Source organism: Onychomys torridus, chromosome 8, assembly GCF_903995425.1.
Source record: "Onychomys torridus chromosome 8, mOncTor1.1, whole genome shotgun sequence".
Lineage (NCBI taxonomy): Eukaryota > Metazoa > Chordata > Mammalia > Rodentia > Cricetidae > Onychomys > Onychomys torridus.
Window position 1 is genome coordinate 64,952,295 of NC_050450.1, and position 22,922 is coordinate 64,975,216.

A 22,922-nucleotide genomic window follows, 5' to 3' on the forward strand; every position below is an offset into this window, starting at 1 on the left:
CACATGTTTATTTGACTAGTCACATTTCGAGCGTTCGGAGCCACAGTTGGCTGGAAGCACTGCTCAGATTGGGCTGGGCCTGGGTTCCTTCCTCTGAGGGACAGCTCCGGCATTGGAACCTGACACCTGTGCACCTGGGTACGGATGAGAACCCCCTCACTGTCAGGGACCTAATTTTCCTGCCTTGGAAAGCTTTTTTTATTTGAAAGGCGGTAGCTTATTTTCTGAACCTCCCAGGCTGGGCCACCCCCACCCAGTACATTTCCCTGCCATTCTCCTGGCTTGAGATAGAAAGAGGTGGAGAAAGTGTCTCCCTAGAGGGCTGCCTTTTACAAATAACAATGGTTTTCCCTTTTAAAAGTTCCTTTTTTATGGAGTAGAATAGCATGAGTATGTGTGGGAGGTGGTCACGTGTGCTGGTACACATGCATGTTTGTGCACATGTTGTGGAGGCCAGTGGTTGACAGTGGGTATCTTCTTCGACAATAGGTCAGCAGCTCACTAATTTCTGGACCAGCAACTCACTAGTTGACAAGCTGGGGATCCCTGTTTCTGCCTCCTGAGGGTTGGGAGTACAGGAAAGCTGTCATTCCTACCCACTACGTCATTTCCCTAACCCTTGAATAAAAAATTATTTAACATAGCTTAATTTATCAAACATGAAGATTCACCTTAAATGCTCAAACACTTTCTAAGCTTACTAGTTCCCGCGTGTGTCTTCAGCACCGAGGCCCCACATGTGACTCCTCCTCAGGACTGGCATCCCTTCCTCTCTTCCCTCCAGCCAGCTCTCTGTGGCTCCCCTTCTACCTCTGCTAGAAGCAGTATTTCTGAAATAAACTTGAAACCAACCAAAGCCATCTCCCCCTGCCCTGCCCTCCTTACGTGGCTGGTTTTGCTCCTTGCCAGCCCCAGGACACAGGCCAGGGATTGTTATCTGACTGAGATGACTGTTCCTTCCCATCTGGGCCTCTATTTCTAAATTACAAAAGCAAATGATTTGAACTCTGTCCTGCGGCCTTCCCAGCTCTGGTTTCGCACATCAGGCATGACTCTGGAATTTTAGATGATTTCATATGCCCCATCCAAGTTCCCCTATATACCCTACATACCCTTGGTGGCTTTGGGCCACTCTGGTGACAAGGGTGGAGAATGGAGGAGGCAGAAACAGAGGAGGAAAGAGAGTCTGAGGAAAGACAGGCAGAGCCTCTGGCTCTTTCAAAGCTGGCATCTGTCAGAGAAATCCCAAGGGGGTCTCTGCCTACAGCTCAGCACCATAAGCCATGGGAGGCATGAGACGGCCCTTGGTGAGTTGTTTAGAAACTTAGGCTTAGGGTTCCACTGGTTCCTTCAGGGACCACACGACCCTCACATCTCTTTCCCCAGATAAGTGTTGAGGGGAAGGTCTGGGTGGGAGACGATGGGCCCAGAGCCCAGCACTTGCCAACAGACAATAGGAAGCACAAGACTGCTTAGTAGAGGAGCAGGAGGCTTTGGTGATCACTGTCTTTTCCCCTATCTAAGCCATGGCCCAGAGGAGCAGGTCTGGGACTGCAGAGGAAACCAGGGGCTGGCCCAAGTCCCTGTAGACTCTGCTGGGCTGGGCCGGGCCAGGGGCAAGATGCTGCTGGGATGATTCTCTGGGGAGAAGGGAATTGAAAAAGAGAGGCATCTCCAAGGAGGGTGGAGAGCGAGGGAGGCTGTGTCACACACACACACACACACACACACACACACACACACACACACACACACACACCCCTTCCCTGTCTCAGCCTCAGCCTCACTCACTAGAGAGGTGAGGAGAACCCTTCTTTCTTCCTCTGCTCTTGCCGCTTTCTCTCTCGCTTCCCCGCCCATCCGTGCAGACAGCAGCTCCAGCAAAGTTGGCCTCAAACTTGACCGGAGCTGAAGACTCCAGCTTCCTGGGAGCTTCTCACAACAACAGCAGCAGCAGCAGCAGCAGCAGCAGCAGCAGACTCCAGCTGTGAACTCTGCTAGCCTTGAGAAGCTCTTCTGAGTCTCCCAGCACCCAGCTTGCCCCCCGGCCCCAGCAAACACACATCCACCCTTGTTCCAGTGGTTTAAAATCTGAGCTGGGGAATGGTGTGCTGAGGACCCTCTGGAGCACACTGTGCCTACCTACCTGGACCTGAAGAGACCCCAAGGCCCACGCCACCATGGCCAACCCAGTGCAGCCTCAGTTTCAAGACCCAGGCTCCATCTCACCCCTGGAGCTGCCTGAGATGGAGAAGCTTCTCACCAAAGTGGAAAACAAGGATGACAAAGCTCTGGGTCTGTCCAAGTCTCTGTCAGGGGCTCTGGACCTGGAGCAGAACGGCCACAGCCTGCCCTTCAAGGTAATCTCCGAGGTGCACAGACAGCCCTCCCTCCCTGGCTCCCCTTCCCGGGCCAGCTCTCGGCGGGCATCCTCTGTTATCACCAACTCCTATGCCCAGGACCAAGAAGCTCCCAAAGATTACCTGATCCTCGCCATTGCTTCTTGCTTCTGCCCCGTCTGGCCCCTCAACCTCATCCCTCTCATCTTTTCTATCATGGTAAGTCCCGGGCTTTGTGCAGGGGTGGGGGGGGGGGACGGACGGGTTTGGGCACCCCAGGATGGCAGGCATGTCCTCTGGGAAGGGACTGAAGTACAGAGAACAGTGGGGTGGTGGAGCCTTGGTGGGAAACGCTTTATTATGTATACAGTATTCTGCCTGCATGGGAAACGCTTTCTTATCTCCTGACTTCCCTTCTAGAGGGACCGAAGGCAGGCTCGGTTCTGTTCCTTCTTTCTTCACGTCTGCCTCCCGGGGAATCCCTGGTTAAGTTCTTCCTTCTGGTAGAAGCATTCAGGGTCTATCTGGAGTGAAATTCTGCAGGAGAGAGAGTTACAACCTCCTGGGGGCAGGGAGCTCTTGATTGCTTTTTTTTTTTTTTTTTTTTGAGGTGTAGGGGGGCTGTCTGAGTGGAGTTCTATATCAACAGAGAGTGTAGCCAGAAGAGGGCTAAGGGGTTCTGAATGCCCCAAGGAGAGGCAAGCCTCTTGGGCCACCAGGGCATTATACCAGCTGCCTCTGTTTCCAAGAGCCACAGTGGCCTTGCTACACTGGGAGCCCTGGGGCCTGACTTCCCTTGGGGCCCATGGGGAGGGAGGGAGTTGTCAGGGTGCTGGGGGTTGGGGGACAATGGAGATCTCAAGGCTCTGAATCTCCTGATTTTCCAGCTTCCACCAGCTGTTTTTTTGTTTGTTTGTTTTGTTTTGTTTTGTTTTGTTTTGTTTTTTCAAGACAAGGTTTCTCTGTGTAGCTTTGGAGCCTGTCCTGGAACTTGCTCCATAGCCCAGGCTGACCTCGAACTCACAGAGATCCACCTGCTTCTGCCTCCTGAGTGCTGGGATTAAAGATGTGTGCCACCACCACCTGGCCCAGCTGGCTTTTGCTGGAGGTCTGGGCACAAGTCAGGGCATGGCCAGCCTTGCCAAGGAGGGGCATGTGAGCTAGTCTTGGCTTCTGCAGGACTCTGAATTCTGTCTTGGGTTGTCCTCGAGCAAAGTCACTGGGTAGAGTGGCTACTTCCAGAAGATCTCACAGAGAATGTGTGCCGACAGACAGGGCTAGAAAGTACAGAGACTTTTGGAATGAGGTTGGGGACAGTGGGAGAAAACAGGCCAGTTAGAGCCAGAGAGCTGGGTGGGTGACACGTCTCCTTTGGAGTGACTGTACTGCTGAGTCATTGATTATCAAGCCACCAGGAATTGTGGTCATTCCCACCGTACTTCTTCAGACATCTCTGTCCACTCCATTAGGTTCCAGAGCCACCTGACAGGCCATGGGGACAGTGGCAGCATCTCAAGTATAGAGGCTGAATTCAGGAGACAGGGTGAAGCAGGGTCCTGGCAGGGCCCATTTAAACTTCCTGGGCTGCCTGCTGCACTTGGGGACCATGCCAGGCTCCAGAGTGTAGCTAACGGCTCTGGGCAGAGCCAACTGCTTGGCTACAGAGAAAGATCCCAGGAAGGGAGACAGGAGGGAAACCAGGCAAGGGCTCAGGAGAAAACAGATTCTAGAATAATCTTCTGGGAATTGGGGGCAGGGTACATTGTCCTTGCCCGAAAGAAGCTGGGTTGAAGACTGTGAGACCACTGGACCTATCTCTGTCACTTCTTTCTCTTTTTCTGTATTTGAGTCGGGTCCGATGGGCTAGAAGGAAGGGAGAGGACTCTAAACCAGACACTGGGACAGAGTCCCTGGGGCTTCTCTCCAGGCAGAGAAGCTTCTAAACAGGTCCTTAGGACATAGTGCAAGAAGTGCCCAGGCTAGACACAAACACAAGAAAATTAAGTCATCTTGGGCAAATTACTCCATCAGTTTACCTATCTGCAAAGTGGGCAGAAGCATAATGCATGCATTAAAGAGCTGAGAGAGGCTGAGATGACTCCCCACAAAGTGCTTAAGAACAGAGCCCAGCCCAACATAAGTGTGTTCTGTGGTTACAGGGACTAAGTGTTGTAGGGAGTCTCCCTTTTGGGAGATGAGAAGTCACTGTGGGCCTTATTTATTTTTCAGATTTTTGAGACATGGTCTTGCAATATAGCCCAGGCTGGCCTCAAACCCTTGTCAGTTCTCCTACTGCAGCCTCCCAATGCTAAGGTGACCAGAGCAGGCCACTACACCCCTTGTTTTCTAACAGGGTTTTAAAAATAGCTTTATCAATGTAATGATTTATTAATGTAATTCATAACGTAATGCTTTATTAGTGTAATTCATATATAACTCACTCACCTAAAGTGCATGGTTTAATGGGTTCCCTCTCCTTGCCTCCTCCTCTATCTCATATGTAGCCCTGGATAGCCTAGAACTTGCTGGATAGACCAGGTTGGCCTAGAACTCAGAGATATGCCTGCCTCTGCCTCCAAGCTAAAAATAAAAAAAAAAACCAAACTAGCCAGGTGTGGGGGTGCACACTTCTAAACTCAGCACTCAGGAAGCAGAGGCAGGAGAGTCTCTGTGAGTTCAAGGCCAGCCAGTGAGTTCTAGCATAGCCAGAATTACATAGTGAAACCCCATCTCAACAAACAAACAAAATAAAGCAAAACAACACATAAAGCTTACATACAACAATGGAATGCCATGTACTGTTTCAATATAGTATACACTGTGTCATATTTAAATTAGGTTAAACATTGATATCTCCTCATCATTTCCTTATTGTAGAAACTTTCAGAACACTTTCTTTTCTTTCTTCCTTTTTTTTTTTTTAAATGTGTAGCCCAAGCTGGCCTCAAACTTGTGATCTTCCTGCCTCCCCGCCTCATTCAGCAAATCCTACTGGTGTGTGCCACCACAACCAGCTCAGAACACTTTCTTATAGTTTTAAAAATGTATAAACTGGATGGTGGCGGTGCACTCCTTTAATCCCAGCACCTGGAAGGCAAAGGCAGGCAGATCTTTTGTTGTTGTTGTTGTTGTTTATTTTTTATTTTTTCCCGAGACAGGGTTTCTCTGTAGCTTTGGAGCCTGTCCTGGACTAGCTCTGTAGACCAGGCTGGCCTCGAACTCACAGAGATCCACCTGCCTCTGCCTCCCGAGTGCTGGGATTACAGGCGTGTGCCACCACCACCCGATGCAGGCAGATCTTTGAGTTTGAGGCCAGCCCAGTCTACAGAGCGAGTTCCAGATCAGCCAGAGATACACAGAGAAACCTTGTTTGGGAAACAAACAAACAAACAAACAAAAAATGCTTTCCTGGCAAGATGCGGGCCTGAGTTCAAACCCCAATCCACATAAAAAAGCTGGGCATTACACATCTGTAATCACATCTGTAATCCTGGTGCTGGGGAAGTGGAAATAGGCAGATCCCGGGATTTGCAGCCAACCTAGGCAACTTGCTGTACTCCAAGCAGATGGCTGGGGATGTAGCTCAGTGGTAGAACACTTGCTTAATTTACCCAAGGCCTTGTGTTCAATCCCCAGCACACACACACCCCCCACCATGGTACCCTAGCTGGGGTTATATGCACACATCCCTGCCCTTGTTTGTCTTGAGACCCTGTGGCTTAGGTCTTGAGGGTGTGGACATCCTCCTGCATCAGCCTCCTTAGTGCTGAGATTCTTAGGCAGGAACCACCATTCCTAGCTTTAGATCAACTGTTAGACTGAGCAGGAGCAAGAGAACTTCCTGTGCCTGGCTTGTGGTTTTACCCAAGCTGTTGCAAATGACAGGACCTATCCTCTTTATGGCTGAATGGTCATTCCATGGTTTTTAGTGCACTCAACAAGTTACATTTTCTTTCTTTTTTTAAAGATTTATTTATTATGTATACAGTGTTCTGCCTGCATGTCTGCATGAAGGCCAGAAGAGGGCGCCAGATCTCATTACCAATGGTTGTGAGCTACCATGTGGTTGCTGGGAATTGAACTCAGGACCTCTGGAAGAGCAGTCAGTGCTGTTCTTAACCTCTGAGCCATCTCTCCAGCCCAACAAATTACATCTTAACCCCAGCTGATTTTAGAATACTTTCCTTGTCTTCAAAAGGAACCCTGTGTGTGTGTGTGTGTGTGTGTGTGTGTGTGTGTGTGTGTGTGTGTGTGTGATGTTAGATATTACTTGTGTCCTTGATCCCTCCCACCCCAGGGTGGCATCAGTTTTCCTGTTTTCAGAGTTGCCTATTCCAGGCGCTTTAGAAATGGATTATATATAGCTGGGTGGTGGCAGCCGATGCCTTTAATCCCAGCACTCAGGAGGCAGAGATAGCCAGATATAAGTTCAAGACCAGCCTGGTCTACAGAGCAAGTTCCAGGACAGCCAGGGCTGCACAGAGAGACCCTGTCTTGGCCTTTTGTGACTGACTGCCTTCACTTACACAGCCTTCATACTGGGTCTCGTCCCCAGTGATGACAACAAGAGTGGTGGAGGTTTGAGACCTGGACCAGGCTTACTGGCAGTGGGCAGAGGTGGCTTCTGGGAACCCCCTAAGATGTGGATCCACTGGCCTTCCACTCATTTGGTTCTTTACTGACTCACTCATTCATCTTGAATGGCCAGTTGCTTGTTTGGAGGGAACAGAGTAGTACGGGATACCGCCTTCACATGGTGAGCAAGCCTGTCTTAGGAAACAAGCAGGTGCTAGACAAAGAGGTTGATGGCTAAGATAAGGGGCTGCTGTTTGGCATTTAGGGGTGGGGTGGGGAACCAGAGTGTGCTGGGGCTGTCGCAAGGCAGGGACTTGCTCTTGGAATTCAAGCCTCTGAAGAGCCCCTGGGGAGTTTTAGGCTGAGGCACCATGTGGTCAGTTCATATTGCAAAACCAACCTTCAGCTGCATTGTGGGAAATGGGTTACTGGAAGGAGATCCCGTGTATAGGAAGGAATGGGGATGTCTGAGCTCTAGATGGACTGGGAAGGAAGAACACAAAGGTCTCTCTCTCTCTCTCTCTCTCTCTCTCTCTCTCTCTCTCTCTCTCAGTGTGTGTGTGTGTGTGTGTGTGTGTGTGTGTGTGTGTGTGTGTGTAGCATGTGGTCAGGCTCCAACTCAGGGATATTGGAGCCTATTCTCAAAGCTAGCTCTGGGACTGTCCACATTAATAGAGTGGAGCTGCATGTGGCCCACAGGCCTGTCATCCTAGCACACAGGATATAAAGGCCAGAGGATTGCTGTGAGGTCAAGGTCAGTCTTAGCTACAGAGTGAGTCCTATTAACTAGCCTGGGCTACAAAACAAGATCCTGTCTCAAAAACCAAACCTGACCCAAATCAACCAACCAAAGAACAACAAGAAGCATGTACTGAGAGAAGCTTCCAGAAGGCGCAAGCAAAGCTGGAAAGGAGGGAGGGAATGAAGGGCCTGAAGAGGCCAGGAGTGGCCCAAGGCCCTGGAGAGGTTAAGTTCAAGGAGTGTGGTTCATCTGCTGGGTTGGCCATTCCCTAGATTCTGGGTGTCTTGGTGGAGAGGTATAGATAAAAGGAGGGATGTGTGGGTCCCTGGAGAGGAGAGGCCTTGAAGGAGAAATACTCAGAGGAAAGGGAGCTGCCAGGGAGTAGAAGGCAGTGTCTCCATTTGCTGAGCAAAAAGGGCCTCATGGCACAGGAGATGGGATGTGACCAGGGACAGAGAGATAATGGCTGTGCTGAGGCTAGAGAGTACGGATGGGGACTGCCATCAGCTTCAGGGATGGTGTAACTTGCCCCAGCATTAGGTGTAGATTTGTGGACACAGGGCTCTGAGTGGCAGAGATGGCATTAGACCAGGGCCAGGTGGGAGGGCAGATGTGGCAGAGAGTGGCCGAGGTGACATGCCAAAGAATAGGTCTGGTCCATGAGCAGGTGATGGCCTCGGATGCGAACAGAGATGACAGGCGGGGACTCAGAGAAGGGCAGGTCCCACCAGCATAACAGGCTGAGGGAAATGTCCTCAGATTTCAGAGGAGTGATGGCAAAGGGTGGAATATAGTTATGAGAATGAATATCCAAGAGAAGCATCAGGACCAGGGGTGAGGAAATTGAAGGATGATGTTACTAAAATTCACGGATGCTTACTAAGTGTTAGGCACAGCTCCAAATGGTTCAAATGTATTATCTCATTTAGCTCTGGCTATACCCCTGTGAGATCCGGGTGCCATTATTATTCTCATGGTACAGACCAAGGAGAAAGGAAGGAAGGAAGGAAGGAAGGAAGGAAGGAAGGAAGGAAGGAAGGAAAGAAAAAAAGAAAGAAAGAAAGGAAGGAAGGAAGGAAGGAAGGAAGGAAGGAAGAAAGGAAGAAAGAAAGAAACCTGAAGTGCAGAGACAAGAAGGTAGTAAGTGGGAAGCCTAGGGTTGGAATCCAGCCTGGCTGCCTTGATCACAGTGCATGTTCCTACCAACCATACCTCCTGCCTTCTTCGGTGTTCCTGCGGTTACTTGTCTTTAAAGTCAGTCTATCTTCTAGGCCATTTCCATGCTCCAGGGATGAAAGGGTCAGCTATCCATCTAGGGTTCCACACTATGTCCTTCTTGGAGGCAGCAGGGTAACAGTCCCTGGAGGGGGTGGTCAGTTTCCTACACTGGGGCTCCAAGTCTTGAAGATACTAGAAGTCCCTGCAGATGCAGGTTCAAGCTCTTGGCCTCAGAGAATGCTGCTGTCCGCAGACACACATCCTAGGCAGAATGGGCCATGGCCACACGGCTGGTAGGAGGTCCATCAGCTGGATGCTGAATCCATCATTCTCTCATAGTTCCACCCCATATCTGGATCTGAGGGTACTTCCAGGAAGTCAACCCCTCTGTGTGTGTAGGGCAGCACCATGCCCTCGCCCGACTTCCTCTTCCCACTCATCTATCCTCCCCATTAAGCCCATCAGAGGAACCGATGGCTCTGACAGGGCCTACGGCGGCCAGGGAGGTGGGGTCAGTGGCTCTGTCTGAAGAGCAGTGGTTATAGATGTCCAGCTCCGGCTCAAGTATGCACTGCAATCTTCGTGATCCCCTGGGGGAGGAGCAGATTGGCACATAGGACACACTGAGAAATGGCTGTGTTCTTGTAGCAAGGTTTCCTGTCAGCAGAGTAAGACCCCGGGCAATAGGCCCTCTGTGAGTAACACGGATAAAACAAGCCAAGAGCTGGGCATGTGGCACATGCTGGTTAATCCCAGCATTCGGGAAGTAGAGACAGGAGTTCAAGGTTAACACCAGCTATGTAACAAGCTATTGGCCAGTCTGGGCTACAGGAGACCTTGTCTCAGAGAATCAACAAATATTATTTTTAAAGTCATCATAATAGAAACACCCATCTCGCAGAGCTGTTGGGAGTATTGAATGAGCTAATGTGTACCTCCAGCACCTGCACAAAACTTGCACATAGTAGATGCTTAATACATATGGCTGGCCCCTGTTTTTACTGACACTAAATGAAACTTTGCAAGGCCAGAGGAAAGGGCAAAACTCCTGTGAATGGGTAAGTCTGACTTTCACCAGTTTGAAAATTATCAGGTCCCACAAGGCATTACTGGCTCCTGGGAGGTATCTCCAACTGCAGTGGTGACTACAGGACCTCCACTTCTTTGTGGGTTATTCCTATAACACAGGACAGTGCCTCATAGATCCACAGGGACAGCTTCCTCAGGCTTCCCCTGCTCCCAGATAGGATCTCAAGTATCCCAGCCTGGCTTTGTCTATGAGATGTAGCCCAAGGATGACCTTGAAGGTGTGTGTGTGTGTGTGTGTGTGTGTGTGTGTGTGTGTGTAGGACAGGGACTTGCTATGTAGTCTTGGATGGCCTGGAACTTGCTACTAGACCAAACTGCCTTTGGACTCACAGATATCCGCCTCCCTGACTCCCAAGTGCTTAGATTTAAATCAACATGCCCAGCTTGACCTTGGATTCTTGATCTTCCTGCCTCCTCCTCCTCTTAAGTGCTGGGATTAGAGGCGCGTTATCACCATGCCTGGCTTATGTGGTGCTGGGGGCAGAGCCCCCATGTACATCCTAACACTCCTGCACCTCTTGCCCTCCTTAGGCATGTTCTGTAGCCACTTGACTAGTGTGTTGTAGGAGCAGCACATATTTTTCATGCTTAGATCTGTTTATGTGTGCGTTCATCTACTTAGAGGACAGATGTGATTAGTTCCATCCAGGGGTATGTGCGAGTGTCTCCCAGGTCCAAAGGCACACGCATAGCTGGGATTTGGGGACTTGTGCCTCTGTGCATAAGGGAGAGACAAAGAAGGGGGCGGAAATCTTTCCTCTTCCCCAACTCTCTCCTTCCCATCACTGCACTAGTCTCTCTCCATGGTCCTGAATCATCATTGCACGTGCGGCTGTTTCTCTGTGAAGTTGGGGCTTGACTCATTGCAAACCCTGTTCCCGCTCCTGTGTCCTGCACATGAAGTTTACTTCTTAGAGGCCTCAGAAATTACTCAAGGCAACTTCAGAGTTTCTCTATGCCATCTTTTCTTTTGCAATGCTGGGGACTGAACCCACCGCCCTGCGCACGCTAGGCTAGTGAACACATTTCCTCAAACCTTTCAAATGTTTACTTTGAGACAGGGTCAGTTTCTCTAAGTTGTCCAGACTGGCCTTGAATAGTTGATCCTCCTTCCTCTGACTCCCAAGTACCTGGGGTTACAGGTGTGTGCCACCATGCTCGACAGTCCTGAAATTGCTAGTTTTGAACTTCTTGGAAATCCCCAAGGTCTTTATCTACGTCAGCCCTAATCATTGATGCCATGGATTCAGTGACCTGGGCTAACCATCCAGGTGTCTGGAGGTGACATGGATTCATGAGTGTGTCCCAAACTTAGACAAATTCATAGTGCCCAGGCGTCTCAACTCCACTTTTCCATCAAGCCAGCCAGAGCCCTGCACATCACCTCAGGCAGTGTCTTTTCACTCTGTGTGTTATCTCCTGTTTCAACACTTCTCCAGGCTGGGCTCTTGTCCAGATCGTTATTCATTTCAGGCCTTTGAATCTGCCTCCATCTGTCTAGCCTAGCCGCCACGCTGTGGTCAGACTTACATTCCCCGATGCAAGTCTCATTTTGTCCCCCCATTAAAATCCTTCATTAGGACAAGGCCAGCTGTGGGGGCGCACACCTTTAATCCCAACCCTCGGGAGGCAGAGGCAGGTGGATCTCTGAGGTCCAGGACAGCCGAGGCTACCCAGAGAAACCCAATCTCGAATAAACAACAACAAAAATAAACCCATGTATTGCCCTCCCGGATCAAATCTAGCCTCTGCTACACAGCGTCCAAGGTGCTTCTTGCTCCTCCCCCTCCTCCTCCTCTTCTTCCACGGGGTCTCATTATTAGCCCAGGCTACCTTCAAATTGGCTGTGTTACCCAGGCTAGCCTCAAGCTCACAGTCTTCCTGACTCAGTCTCCCAAAGTGCTGGGATTCCAGGCAGGTGTCACAGGCAGGTGCCACCATACTGTATACGGCTCTTCCTGAGGTGGCCGTTCTCTGGTAACTGCATCTCCCATCATACACACACAATGTTCTACACTCTAGCTCCATCCCCACCTCATAAGTGTATTCAGAGAATGAAATACCCTCAGTACAGATCTTGACACAGGGTTTGATTTTACACCCCAGGGGTGGAAGAATCTTGGCATGCTTCATGGAAGAGATGTTACTGGAGTAAGCCCTTAATGGTGGGAGGTTTTGGCCACATGGCATTGGGGGAAGCAGAAGACTGGAAAGGAGCAAAGGTCAGGTCTCATCATGCCTTGGGCAGTACAAAGTGGCCTCCTGGAGATCATGGAGCAGAGTGGTAAGGGTTTAAAGTTGATGGAGTTGGGGCTTTTTCTATGGACAATGTGAAGCCTGTGAGATGCTAAGTAGATAGGACTACCTCAGCCTCCATTGTGTACAGGTGTATGTGTGCATGCACATTTCTGTGCAGGTATATGTGCATGTAGGAGCCAGATTGTGGTGTGTGTGTGTGTGTGTGTGTGTGTGTGTGTGTGTGCATCTTTGTGTGCAGGTGTATGTGTGTGTGGGAGCCAGAGGAGGTCTTGGGTGTCTTCCTCTACGGCTCTCTTATTGCCTTGCAATGGAGTCTCTCATAGAGCCAGAATCTCTGTTCTATCTACACTGGCTGGCATGTGAGCTTGGGATCTGTCTCTTCATTTCCTCTCCCAATGCTGAGCTAACAGGCATGCGGCTGATAATTTTAAAAATTATTTTACATGTATAGTGTTTTGCCTGTGTGTATATCTGTTCACTACATTCATGCATCACCCTCAGAGGCCAGAAGAAGGTGTCAGATCCCCTGGAACTGTTACAGAAGGTTATGAGCTGCCATGTGGGCATTGGGAATCAAATCTGGGTCCTCTGGAGGAGGGACCAGTGCTCTTACCCACTGAGACATCTCTTCAGCCTCTGAACTGTGTGTGTGTGTGTGTAGCAGGGTGCATGTACATGTGGAGACCAGAGGTCAGTTTATGATGTCTTAGTTATTCTCCACCTTACAATTCTTTTTTTTTTTTTTGAGTTAGCAATTTAAATTTTAAACTAAGTTTTACCAATCTTTCATAGTCTCAACAGAGCTGAATGAACACATTTTTTTTTTTCAAGACAGGGTTTCTCGTGCAACAGTCCTTGCTCTCCTGGAACTCACACCAGACTGGCCTTGAACTCCCTGAGATCTGCCTGGCTCTGCCTCACAAGTGCTGGGATTAAAGGTGTGCGCCACCGCGGCCTGACTAAATGAACACATTTTATTAGGAGTTTGAATCACTCTTTTTATTCTTTAACTGTCACATTTTCTACATTTTGGTGTACACACACACACACACACACACACACACACACACACACACACACACACCGTGTGCAGAGGCTGGAGAGATGGTTTGGAGGTTAAGAGCACTTGCTGCTCTTCCGGAGGACTCAGCACCCACACCCAGCAGCTCACAACTGCCTGTAACTCCAGCTGCAGGGGATCTGATGCCCTCTTCTGGCCTCCACAGGCATTCACACATGTGACATACTCTCACACAGATACACACATGCAGATTGAAAAATCTGAACCTTGTGCTCAGGCACACCAACATGCCTGATTCTGTGCATGGGTGTGGACCTGGCAGAGCCAGCGCTTTATGAACTGGGCCATCATCTCTCCAGCTTTTTTTTGTTTTGTTTTGTTTTGTTTTGTTTTTCAAGACAGGGTTTCTTTGTGTAATTTTGGAGCCTGTCTTGGATCTCGCTCTGTAGACCAGGCTGACCTCGAACTCACAGAGATCCACCTGCCTCTGCCTTCTGAGTGCTGGGGTTAAAGGCATGCACCACCACTGTCCAGCTCATCCCTCCAGCTTTAAAAAAAAATATTATCATTCTTGAGACAGGACCTCACTATGCTGCTCAGGCTAAGCTTTAACTTGTGATTCTCCTGCCTCAGCCTCCTGAGCACTAGTATGATGAACTCACGATGCCACACCATGCTCTCTCCACCTCCATTCTGATCCTCACTAACAGCCAGAGGGGCCTTTCAGAAGTGGGTTTCCAACCATTCTATCCTCCTGCCCTTCCATTATCAGCTTCAGCTGTTTGTTGAACCAAGACACATTTTTGGGGGGATATGGGAGGCTCTGGAAGTTACTGGAAGACACCAGTAACTAATGAAGACACCCTTCCCACCCTATAGCCTCTTATCCCCCACTCTGTCAGCTCTAGGCACACTGGCCTTTATCTGACATCTCCTACTTTCCTCAGGAGTGACTGTTGAGCATGTGCACATCTGCCCTCCAGGTCATTTGCACACGGCACTCCTACCCATCCTTCATATCAGCATTGCAGCCTTTCCTCCCAGAAGTCCTTGCTTATTCTTTTTTTTTTTTTTTTTTTTTAAAGATTTATTTATTTATTTATTATGTATACAGAAGAGGGCGCCAGATCTCATTACAGATGGTTGTGAGCCACCATGTGGTTGCTGGGAATTGAACTCAAGACCTCCTGAAGAGCAGTCAGTGCTCCCAACCTCTGAGCCATCTCTCCAGCCCGCTTATTCTTTTTTATAAGCTCTCGTAAGCCATGTATGTCTCCCTTTAACACTTTCTATGCTTGCAAGTTCACGTGTGTGTGTGTGTGTGTGTGTGTGTGTGTGTGTGTGTGAGAGAGAGAGAGAGAGAGAGAGAGAGAGAGAGAGAGAGAGAGATGGAAAAGAAGGCCATCGGGTTTAAGACCCCAAGCATAGAAACTGATGCTCATTTACACTGGAGCAGCCTGAGGCCCTGCCAGGATGCTTGGTGTAAGTATCAGCAGAATGAAATGGGAACGAACTGGAAGAGAACAGAGCTCCTATCCAGAAGGATTTTTAATGGTTTTTGAGACAGGATTTCTCTGTGTATCTTTGGAGCCTGTCCTGGATCTCACTCTGTAGACCAGACTGGCCTTGAACTCACAGAGACCACCTGGCTCTGCCTCCCGAGTGCTGAGATTAAAGGTGCGCCACCACCGCAGTGCTCCAGAAGGATCTTTAGGAAGCTATTGCCACAGCTCAGGTAAAAATGGGGAACTAGGAACAAGGATGTTGGAGAGCAGCATAGCAACGGAATTGACTAGGAGAGGAAACACGTTAGCGTGGTGGGCACTTGCTTAGCATGCACAAGGCCCTGGGTTCAATCCCCAGTGCTTAAAATGGACAAAGAGACAAGAAAGCGTTATGACTTGGGTGGTGGACTGCAGCTGTTGTCAGTAAGTGGGGTGCAGGCAGGTGAGAGGGGCCTCCGGGAGCAAGGGGCAGCTGGATGCCACTGTGTGCTGGCAGTCGCTTGGGCTGGGGTGCGGTTAGGGGATGGGTCGGAATCTGAGAAAAGAGGTCAGGGCACTAACACAGGGCTGGGGGTACATTCGTGGGGAGCAGAGGAGAGGTTATGTCTCATGTCTCTGGCCCGTAGTTTTGTTTGGTTTTTTAAGTCAGGGGAGTGGGGCAGCACCTGCCACCCTGCTAGGATGATTCTGAGGCTGGGCGAGACCTCCAGGTGCCATCCTCAGCAAGCTGCCTGGTAAAGTAAGGGCTCAGTTAGTCACTGTCACCACCACACCACACCACACCACCACACCACACCACCACACCACCACACCACACCACCACACCACACCACCACCACACCACACCACCACACCACACCACCACACCACACCACCACCACACCACACCACCACACCACACCACCCCACCCACCACCACACCACCACCACCACCACACCACCACCACCACCACACCACCACACCACCACACCACCACCACACCACCACACCACCACCACTACCACCACACCACCACACCACCACCACACCACACCACCACACTACCACACCACCACACCACCACCACACCACACCACCACACCACCACACCACCACACCACCACCACACCACACCACCACACCACCACACCACCACACCACACCACCACACCACACCACCACACCACCACCACACCACCACACCACCACCACCACCACACCACCACACCACCACACCACCACACCACCACACCACACCACCACACCACCACACCACACCACCACACCACCACACCACCACACCACCACACCACCACACCACCACACCACCACACCACACCACACCACCACACCACCACCACCACACCACCGTCAAGGTACTCGACTATGTGTCTCTGCTGCACAGGTCCTGAGTCTCTTTGAGTCAGAAGATAAATATCTGTGTAGGCCTGGTCATGCAGGCCTGGAACTCCAACTACTTGGCAGTCTGAGGCAGGAGGATTGAGGGTTCAACAATTGCCTGGGCTACAGAATGAATTTAAGATCAGATCAGATAATTTAGCAAGACCCGTACAAAGGATACATACACACACACACACACACACAGACACAGATACACACACAGACACAAACACACACACACACACACACACACAGACACAGATACACACACAGACACAAACACACACACACACACACACACACACACACACACACACATTTTAAAGGGCTGAAGATATAGCTCAGTAATAAAGTGCTTGCCAAGCACAGGCAAAGCCCTGGGTTTTATCCTTAACACTACAAAACTCCAAAACAAATTCATCTTATACCCGGACTTGCTGGATCAATAGAAAGAAAATGTAAAGGGGCTGAGAGTCAGAGGTCACATGTCCAGTCTCAGCTTTGATGACCTGGGATCTGGGCCAGTGTCTTGCCTGGCTGAACACTGTGTTTTCAAGTATAAAGTCCTGAGAAGAAGCCTCCAGTGTGTCTGTGGCCCCGAAAGCAGTCACCCTGGTTAACCCTCTGTGCCTGGGCAGCCTAGAGTTTTGGGCAAGTACAAGAAGCCCAAGAGGGACAGAGAGACTCTAGGGTAAGGACTTTGGAGACATGGAGCCAACCCTGGCTGGCAGATAGTCTTAGGCCACAATAGAAGAGGCCTGGGGTCCCTGTGTGGATGTTTAGATATACCTCCTACCAAGGCAGCCAGGGCTAACCCAGGGGCCTCCCAGTTCTTACCGTCTCCACTCCTTCCACATCCACCTGACTTCACCAGATTTACTGGGTCCCAGAGAACTGAAGCTCATTACCAAGCAAGCCGCCAGGGTTACCACAGCCTGGCTTCCCTTGTGGGATCACAAAGGTGGGTTGTGTTGAACAAGGTCATGGCCATGGAAGAAACTAGGAGAGAGGCCAGTGCCTTTGGTTTTGTGGCAAGGAGGAGGTCTTGGGAGGAGATCAGGCATGCTGTGAGTAGAGAAAAACCACAGGGCTGTCTTCCCGTCCCCACGTGGCTGTGGAATTGCACTTGGGAGGGGTCGCAGGGTTTCTAGCCTGTCTCTTCCTGCAAGTTGTCCCGGACCTGTCTCCCTTCTCCACCACATCACCTGCCCCTGCCACTCTGTCTCTGCCCTGTCACTACCCTGGGAGGAAGCACTTGGTATTGTTTGGTTCCTTTGCCCAGCAGTCCCCTGGGAAAGGCGTCTGCCCAAGAAGCCCAGGTCATGGGTCCTGGAGGAGCCTGCTGGACTGTGGGTGGCTGGGAGGGTGAGGTGTATCTGGAAGTTCACAAGACCACTGTGTGGCTTCCATGCCCACATGGCTGAGGGGCAAGCTTCCTGAAGTTTCTCTACCCTCTCTCTGCAGTCTCGAAGTAGTGTGCAGCAGGGGGACATGGATGGGGCACGGAGGCTGGGCCGCCTGGCGCGGCTGCTCAGCATCACCTTCATCATCCTGGGCATCGTTATCATCATTGTGGCTGTCACTGTCAACTTCACAGGTAAGGCACGGGGCATGCAGCAGAGAGAGAGAGAACACTGGGGACAGGGCAGTGGTGAGGGGTGTAGCCATACCCTTTCACTTTAGTCAAGACTGTTTAGGTGAAGACGGGTTTTCTGACTCATCTTATGCCTGGACTTATGGATCAATAGAAAAGTGTCTAGAATGGGCACTGCCCTAGGAATCAGAGGCCACAAATTCCAGTCTCAACTTTGATGGCCTGGGACCTGGGCCAGTGTCCCATTTGGCTGAACCTTGCATTTTCAAGTATAAAGTGCAGAGAGGAAGCCTCTATCATGGAGGGCTTCTGTAAGCCTTACTCTGGATAACAGATGTGGTGGCTTTGGAGACTGATGACTAGGCCTCCTTGCTGCACAGTCAGGGTAGACCAGAAACAAGCAGCATGTGTTCGCTTCGCAAGAAGGCAGGAAGCAGTGCTGTTAGTACCTGAAGGTGGCCCAGGGTGTAGCTAGAGTTTTCCTACCTGTCCCAGAGTCAGAACAAATCTCTCTTACCCGCCAGTCCCACAGTCGCTCAGACCCAACCAAGAAAGCACACAGAAACTTATATTGTTTATAAACTGTATGGCCGTGGCAGGCTTCTTGTTATCTACCTTTTCTATCTTAAATTAACCCATTTCTGTTAATCTATACTTTGCCACATGGCTTGTGGCTTACCAGTGTCTTTACATGTTGCTTTTCATGGCGGCGGCTGGCGGTGTCTCTCTCCAACCTTCTACTTCTCAGAATTCTCTTCTCTCTTGTCCCGCCTATACTTCCTGCCTGGCCACTGGCCAAACAGCATTTTATTTGTACAGAGAGATATCCACAGCACTTCCCCTTTTCTTTTTTTTTTTTAAGGAAAGTTTTAACTTTTACATAGTACAATTATATATAACAAAACAATTATCAAGCAAGAATTACAGTTACAATATTAAAGAAGATATCCTATCTATCTTATATTTGTGAGTCTAAGGTTTTATATCTAACTTATCTTTTATCATAAATGAGGAAATTATAACTATCTAGTCTTCAACCACATCAAAGACCTCAGAAGGATATAATATTACCTGAGAACCGGGAGAAGGATGCAAGCAACTTTCAGGAGTCTTGCAGAGTAGACAGAGACAGCTGGCAGCCTGGACAGTCACCTAATGTTCCTTTGTAATGTTGGGGCATTTGTCTTCAGCCCACAGGGCTAGAGTCTCTCGGTCACTTCTCTCAGTGTCCTGTAGAATGTCTGGCAGTTTCCTCTGCGAAGCAGGAACCTGAAGGACCATTTTGTCAAGCAAAGTTCAGTGGTCACCTTTCTATGGGTCCTGCGTGTCCAGGTGATCAAGCAGTCCAGGCAAGAACAGTTTCTTGCCCAAATGGCTATTTTTTGTCAAGGTGAAGATAAACTCCATATGAAGTGTCTTCAATGCCCATCCTCCTCTCTGAAGTAAATCGGCGCTGCCAGGAGCATACATGTCTCACTGTCCAGAAAGTCTAAATCTTAAAAATAGTTTAAATGCCATATTCTGTAGACCTTTGAAGTGTTTGAAGATTACCTATCTATTTGAAATATTGTTGTGTATATCTAGAAGACTTATCTAACATGGTTATAAGTATGATTATCCTAGATGATTAATTATTAATCTATTTTTAATTATCCATTATAATTTTAAATGAGCTATATAAACATAATATCTTAAACAAGAGTAGAAATATACATACAGTATAACAAAATTAACTTTAAGTTTGTATTAATAGACTAAAATCTATATCAATGTAAAATATTTTAAATGAGTTGTTGTTCTTTTAGAAGTAAGTTTATTAATCTATCCTTTTATCCTAGCATATCTATATCATATTTCCTTTTATCTTTAGAAAGTTATATTTATAATCAACCTGTTTTAAATAAAATATTGGTTTTTTTTTTTCTGTCCCACATCAGAGGGTTCTTCTGATTTGGGACACAAGAATCTCTTAAATTTTTTTTTTAGCAATATGTCTGGGTTTAGAGAAGGAGTGAGCCAATTCCATCTCCAAAGCCAGCTTGATAATTTGGGGAATGTGGGCGTAGTTTTTCTTACTACTTCCTGCTGGAGGGGGGCGCTGTATCTTATGGGGACACAAAGAAAATTTTAGGATTATGGAGTAGTCCATTAGGGTGAACCTCTGAGCCAGTTGCCTTGAAACCATTCTGGATGTTGGATCATCTGGGCCATGACGTCATCGGAGACCTTTCAGGTGGTCTTGGCTGATCAAACCTGATGTATCTTAATCTGGAACAAATCCACAGCCTCTGGCTTTCTGTGGAAACAAAAGCAGAGACTCCTTTCCAAAGCAACATATCCTTATATCTAAATTTTGAAGTCAAGGTACCTTTAAAATTTACATATTTGTTTAATTCAACAGCTTTTATGATGAAATCTTTTTTTGTGGTTAAAAATCTCAATGACAAGACAAACCAGATTCTTTGTGTAATATCCATTTTTATAAGACTGAAGCTTGGCTGTGGCTGCTGGCTCCTCCCACCTCAGCTTCCCAACATGGTGGTGGTATAGTTTACTGTCAGCTCTGGGTCTAGAAGCAGTTCTATCAAAGCAGTACATAGCCCAGAAACTTTTTTTTTAACTAGCAAAGGCTAAATCCACCATGTAGCAGAGTAAAGTGCCGCTTGTAGACTCCTCATTCCCGCCACACGCAGATCAGACGCACACGCCAGGAACCCGCCATAGAAGCTCAAAACGGCAGGCTGCCGCTAACTTAAGAAAGACAATTAGGAAGCTGTTTTTAGCTCCGTCTTAGAATCTTTTTTCTCAGGTTTTAGGTGGAAACTCTTGCCCCACGTTGGGCGCCATTTGTAGCTAGAGTTTTCCTACCTGTCCCAGAGTCAGAACAAATCTCTCTTACCCGCCAGTCCCACAGTCGCTCAGACCCAACCAAGAAAGCACACAGAAACTTATATTGTTTATAAACTGTATGGCCGTGGCAGGCTTCTTGTTATCTACCTTTTCTATCTTAAATTAACCCATTTCTGTTAATCTATACTTTGCCACATGGCTTGTGGCTTACCAGTGTCTTTACATGTTGCTTTTCATGGCGGCGGCTGGCGGTGTCTCTCTCCAACCTTCTACTTCTCAGAATTCTCTTCTCTCTTGTCCCACCTATACTTCCTGCCTGGCCACTGGCCAAACAGCATTTTATTTATACAGAGAGATATCCACAGCACCAGGGCACTGGTCCGAGGTGTAAACCTTTTTCAGAGGACACTGTCAGCCCTAGCTTTGAGGGTGTGGAGGCTATTTATCTCAGAGCTGTCCCAAGCATGGGACACTCTGGGACATTTCTGTTTATTTCAGAGATCAATCTAAGCCTCTCCTATAAAGACCTTGCTGTTCAAAATGAGCTCTGTGGTCCTGCTGCACCTGGGGGCTGTTTTAGACTCTCAGACCCCCCCCCCGAATGGAAATCTGCATTTTAGACTTTCTTCCCTTTTTTGGTGGTGCTGAGGATGGAACTGAAGGCCTCACTCATGCTAAGGAAGCCACCAGCCCAGAAGGTGCATTCTCGAAAGATTTCCAATTCAGGTACCAGTGCAGGAGGTGCTGGCCTAGAGTAGGAAGTGCTCAGAGCCTGGGGCCCAGTGTAGGGTCATGGCAGTCTTGTCTACTCAGGAGAAACAAGTGTGCAGGTTTTCGATCAGCTTGACTGGGCTCAGAGTTCAGATCCTCCATCCGCTTTCTGTGTAAATGAAGTTTCATGTTTCATAGGCTCTGAGCCTCGACTTTCTCCACCAGTGTGGAGTTTGTTGGGCGTTCAGGCATGTGAGTGGCAGGGACCAGCAGCCGGAGGCATTGATTGGGTTCCCTATCACTTACTGTGTCCCAGGCTACTTGTTCTGCTACTTGTCATTGTCGCTGGGACAACTTTGGAACTCAATTTGGCAAAAGAAGTCTGTAGCTTTCCTAAAAGGTATTCCCGGATGTGTGGCTCTAGTCTGGTGCAAAGCAGTATCTAGACACTTGGAGGAAAATGACAGAAATGTTCTCATGACCTTGTCCGGCTTTCAGTGTGTTGACTTAATTTCTAGGCAGGTGACAATCACCAGGGACAATAGTGTTCTAATAGAGGCAAACATGCAAACCAGTCTAGTAATTAAGCGGTAATTTTAAAAAGGTGATGTATGGGGCATTGTGGCTTGTGCCTGTGATCCTAGCACGTGGGAGGTGGCTGCTGGAGGATCAGGAGTTTAAGGCCAGTGAGTTTAGGGACAACCCTAGGTTACATGAGACTCTGTCTAAAAGAAAATCAATCATCTTTAGGTTGGGTGTGGTACCTTGTCTTTATTTTCAGTACTGGGGAGGCAGAGGTAGGTGACCTGATCTACATGGCAAGCTCTAGGCTAGCCAAGGCTACTTAGTGAGACCCTGTCTTTAAAAATAAAATAAAATAAATAAATTGCCTCTAACAGCAGACTAAAGGGCCCAGGATTGATTTTGTTTGGTCCGGTTAGTGTCACATGACCATCCTCTAACCAATCACCAAAGCCACAGTCTCCTCATTGGTGGGAGTTCCTGCATCAAGAACCCCAAACCAAAGACGTCCCTGACCATGTTCTCATCCTGGTCACCATTTCCCACCAAGAGACAATTCAACATGGGTTCATAGCTCCTTAAAATCGGGGCTCTGAAGACTGTCCTCAGCACGGTTTCACTATAACCCTTCTTTTCTTTCCAGTTCCAAAGTAACCGCCGAGCTGTTTCTAGGGGAGGCAGACGCCAGCCAGCTGGAGAGCTTCGAACCCACACATCCCCACACATCACAGAGGACAGGATGGTGGCTGACAAGTCCCCACCTGTTCCCAAGCTCCAAAAGCACAAACTTGCAGGGAAACCTCTACAGCACTCCATTGTCAGCCCATGGCAGACGGGAAGGAAAATCTGGAATGAAGTTGGCCGTGAACCCAATGAATAATCTCATAGACACATCACTCGCCTTTTGACCTCAGTTCTCAGGCTTGTTTCTTATCCCCACAATTCCTGGAACTTACACACAGCATAAACTGCCAGAATGGGAAGAAAACCAGCCCCACAGCCAAGAAAGAAGCACCGCGCACCCTGGGTGTCTGTGAACATGAGCACAGTCTGGGCCGCTGTCTTTTCTACTTTTCTTGATGCGGAGCAAACAGACTCCTTGCATGCTTTGTGTTG

The 22,922-nt window shown here is 48.9% G+C and overlaps 1 protein-coding gene across 1 annotated transcript; it reads left to right on the top strand.

Annotated features, from left to right (window-relative positions):
* The first annotated feature begins 2,015 nt into the window (after positions 1-2,015).
* Positions 2,016-22,652, top strand: Trarg1 (trafficking regulator of GLUT4 (SLC2A4) 1). The gene is made up of 3 exons (XM_036194652.1): positions 2,016-2,558; positions 17,594-17,726; positions 22,450-22,652. Exons 1-3 carry the CDS (start codon positions 2,181-2,183, stop codon positions 22,458-22,460), a joined length of 522 nt encoding a protein of 173 aa, XP_036050545.1. The 5' UTR covers positions 2,016-2,180; the 3' UTR covers positions 22,461-22,652.
* Positions 22,653-22,922: the final 270 nt, after the last annotated feature.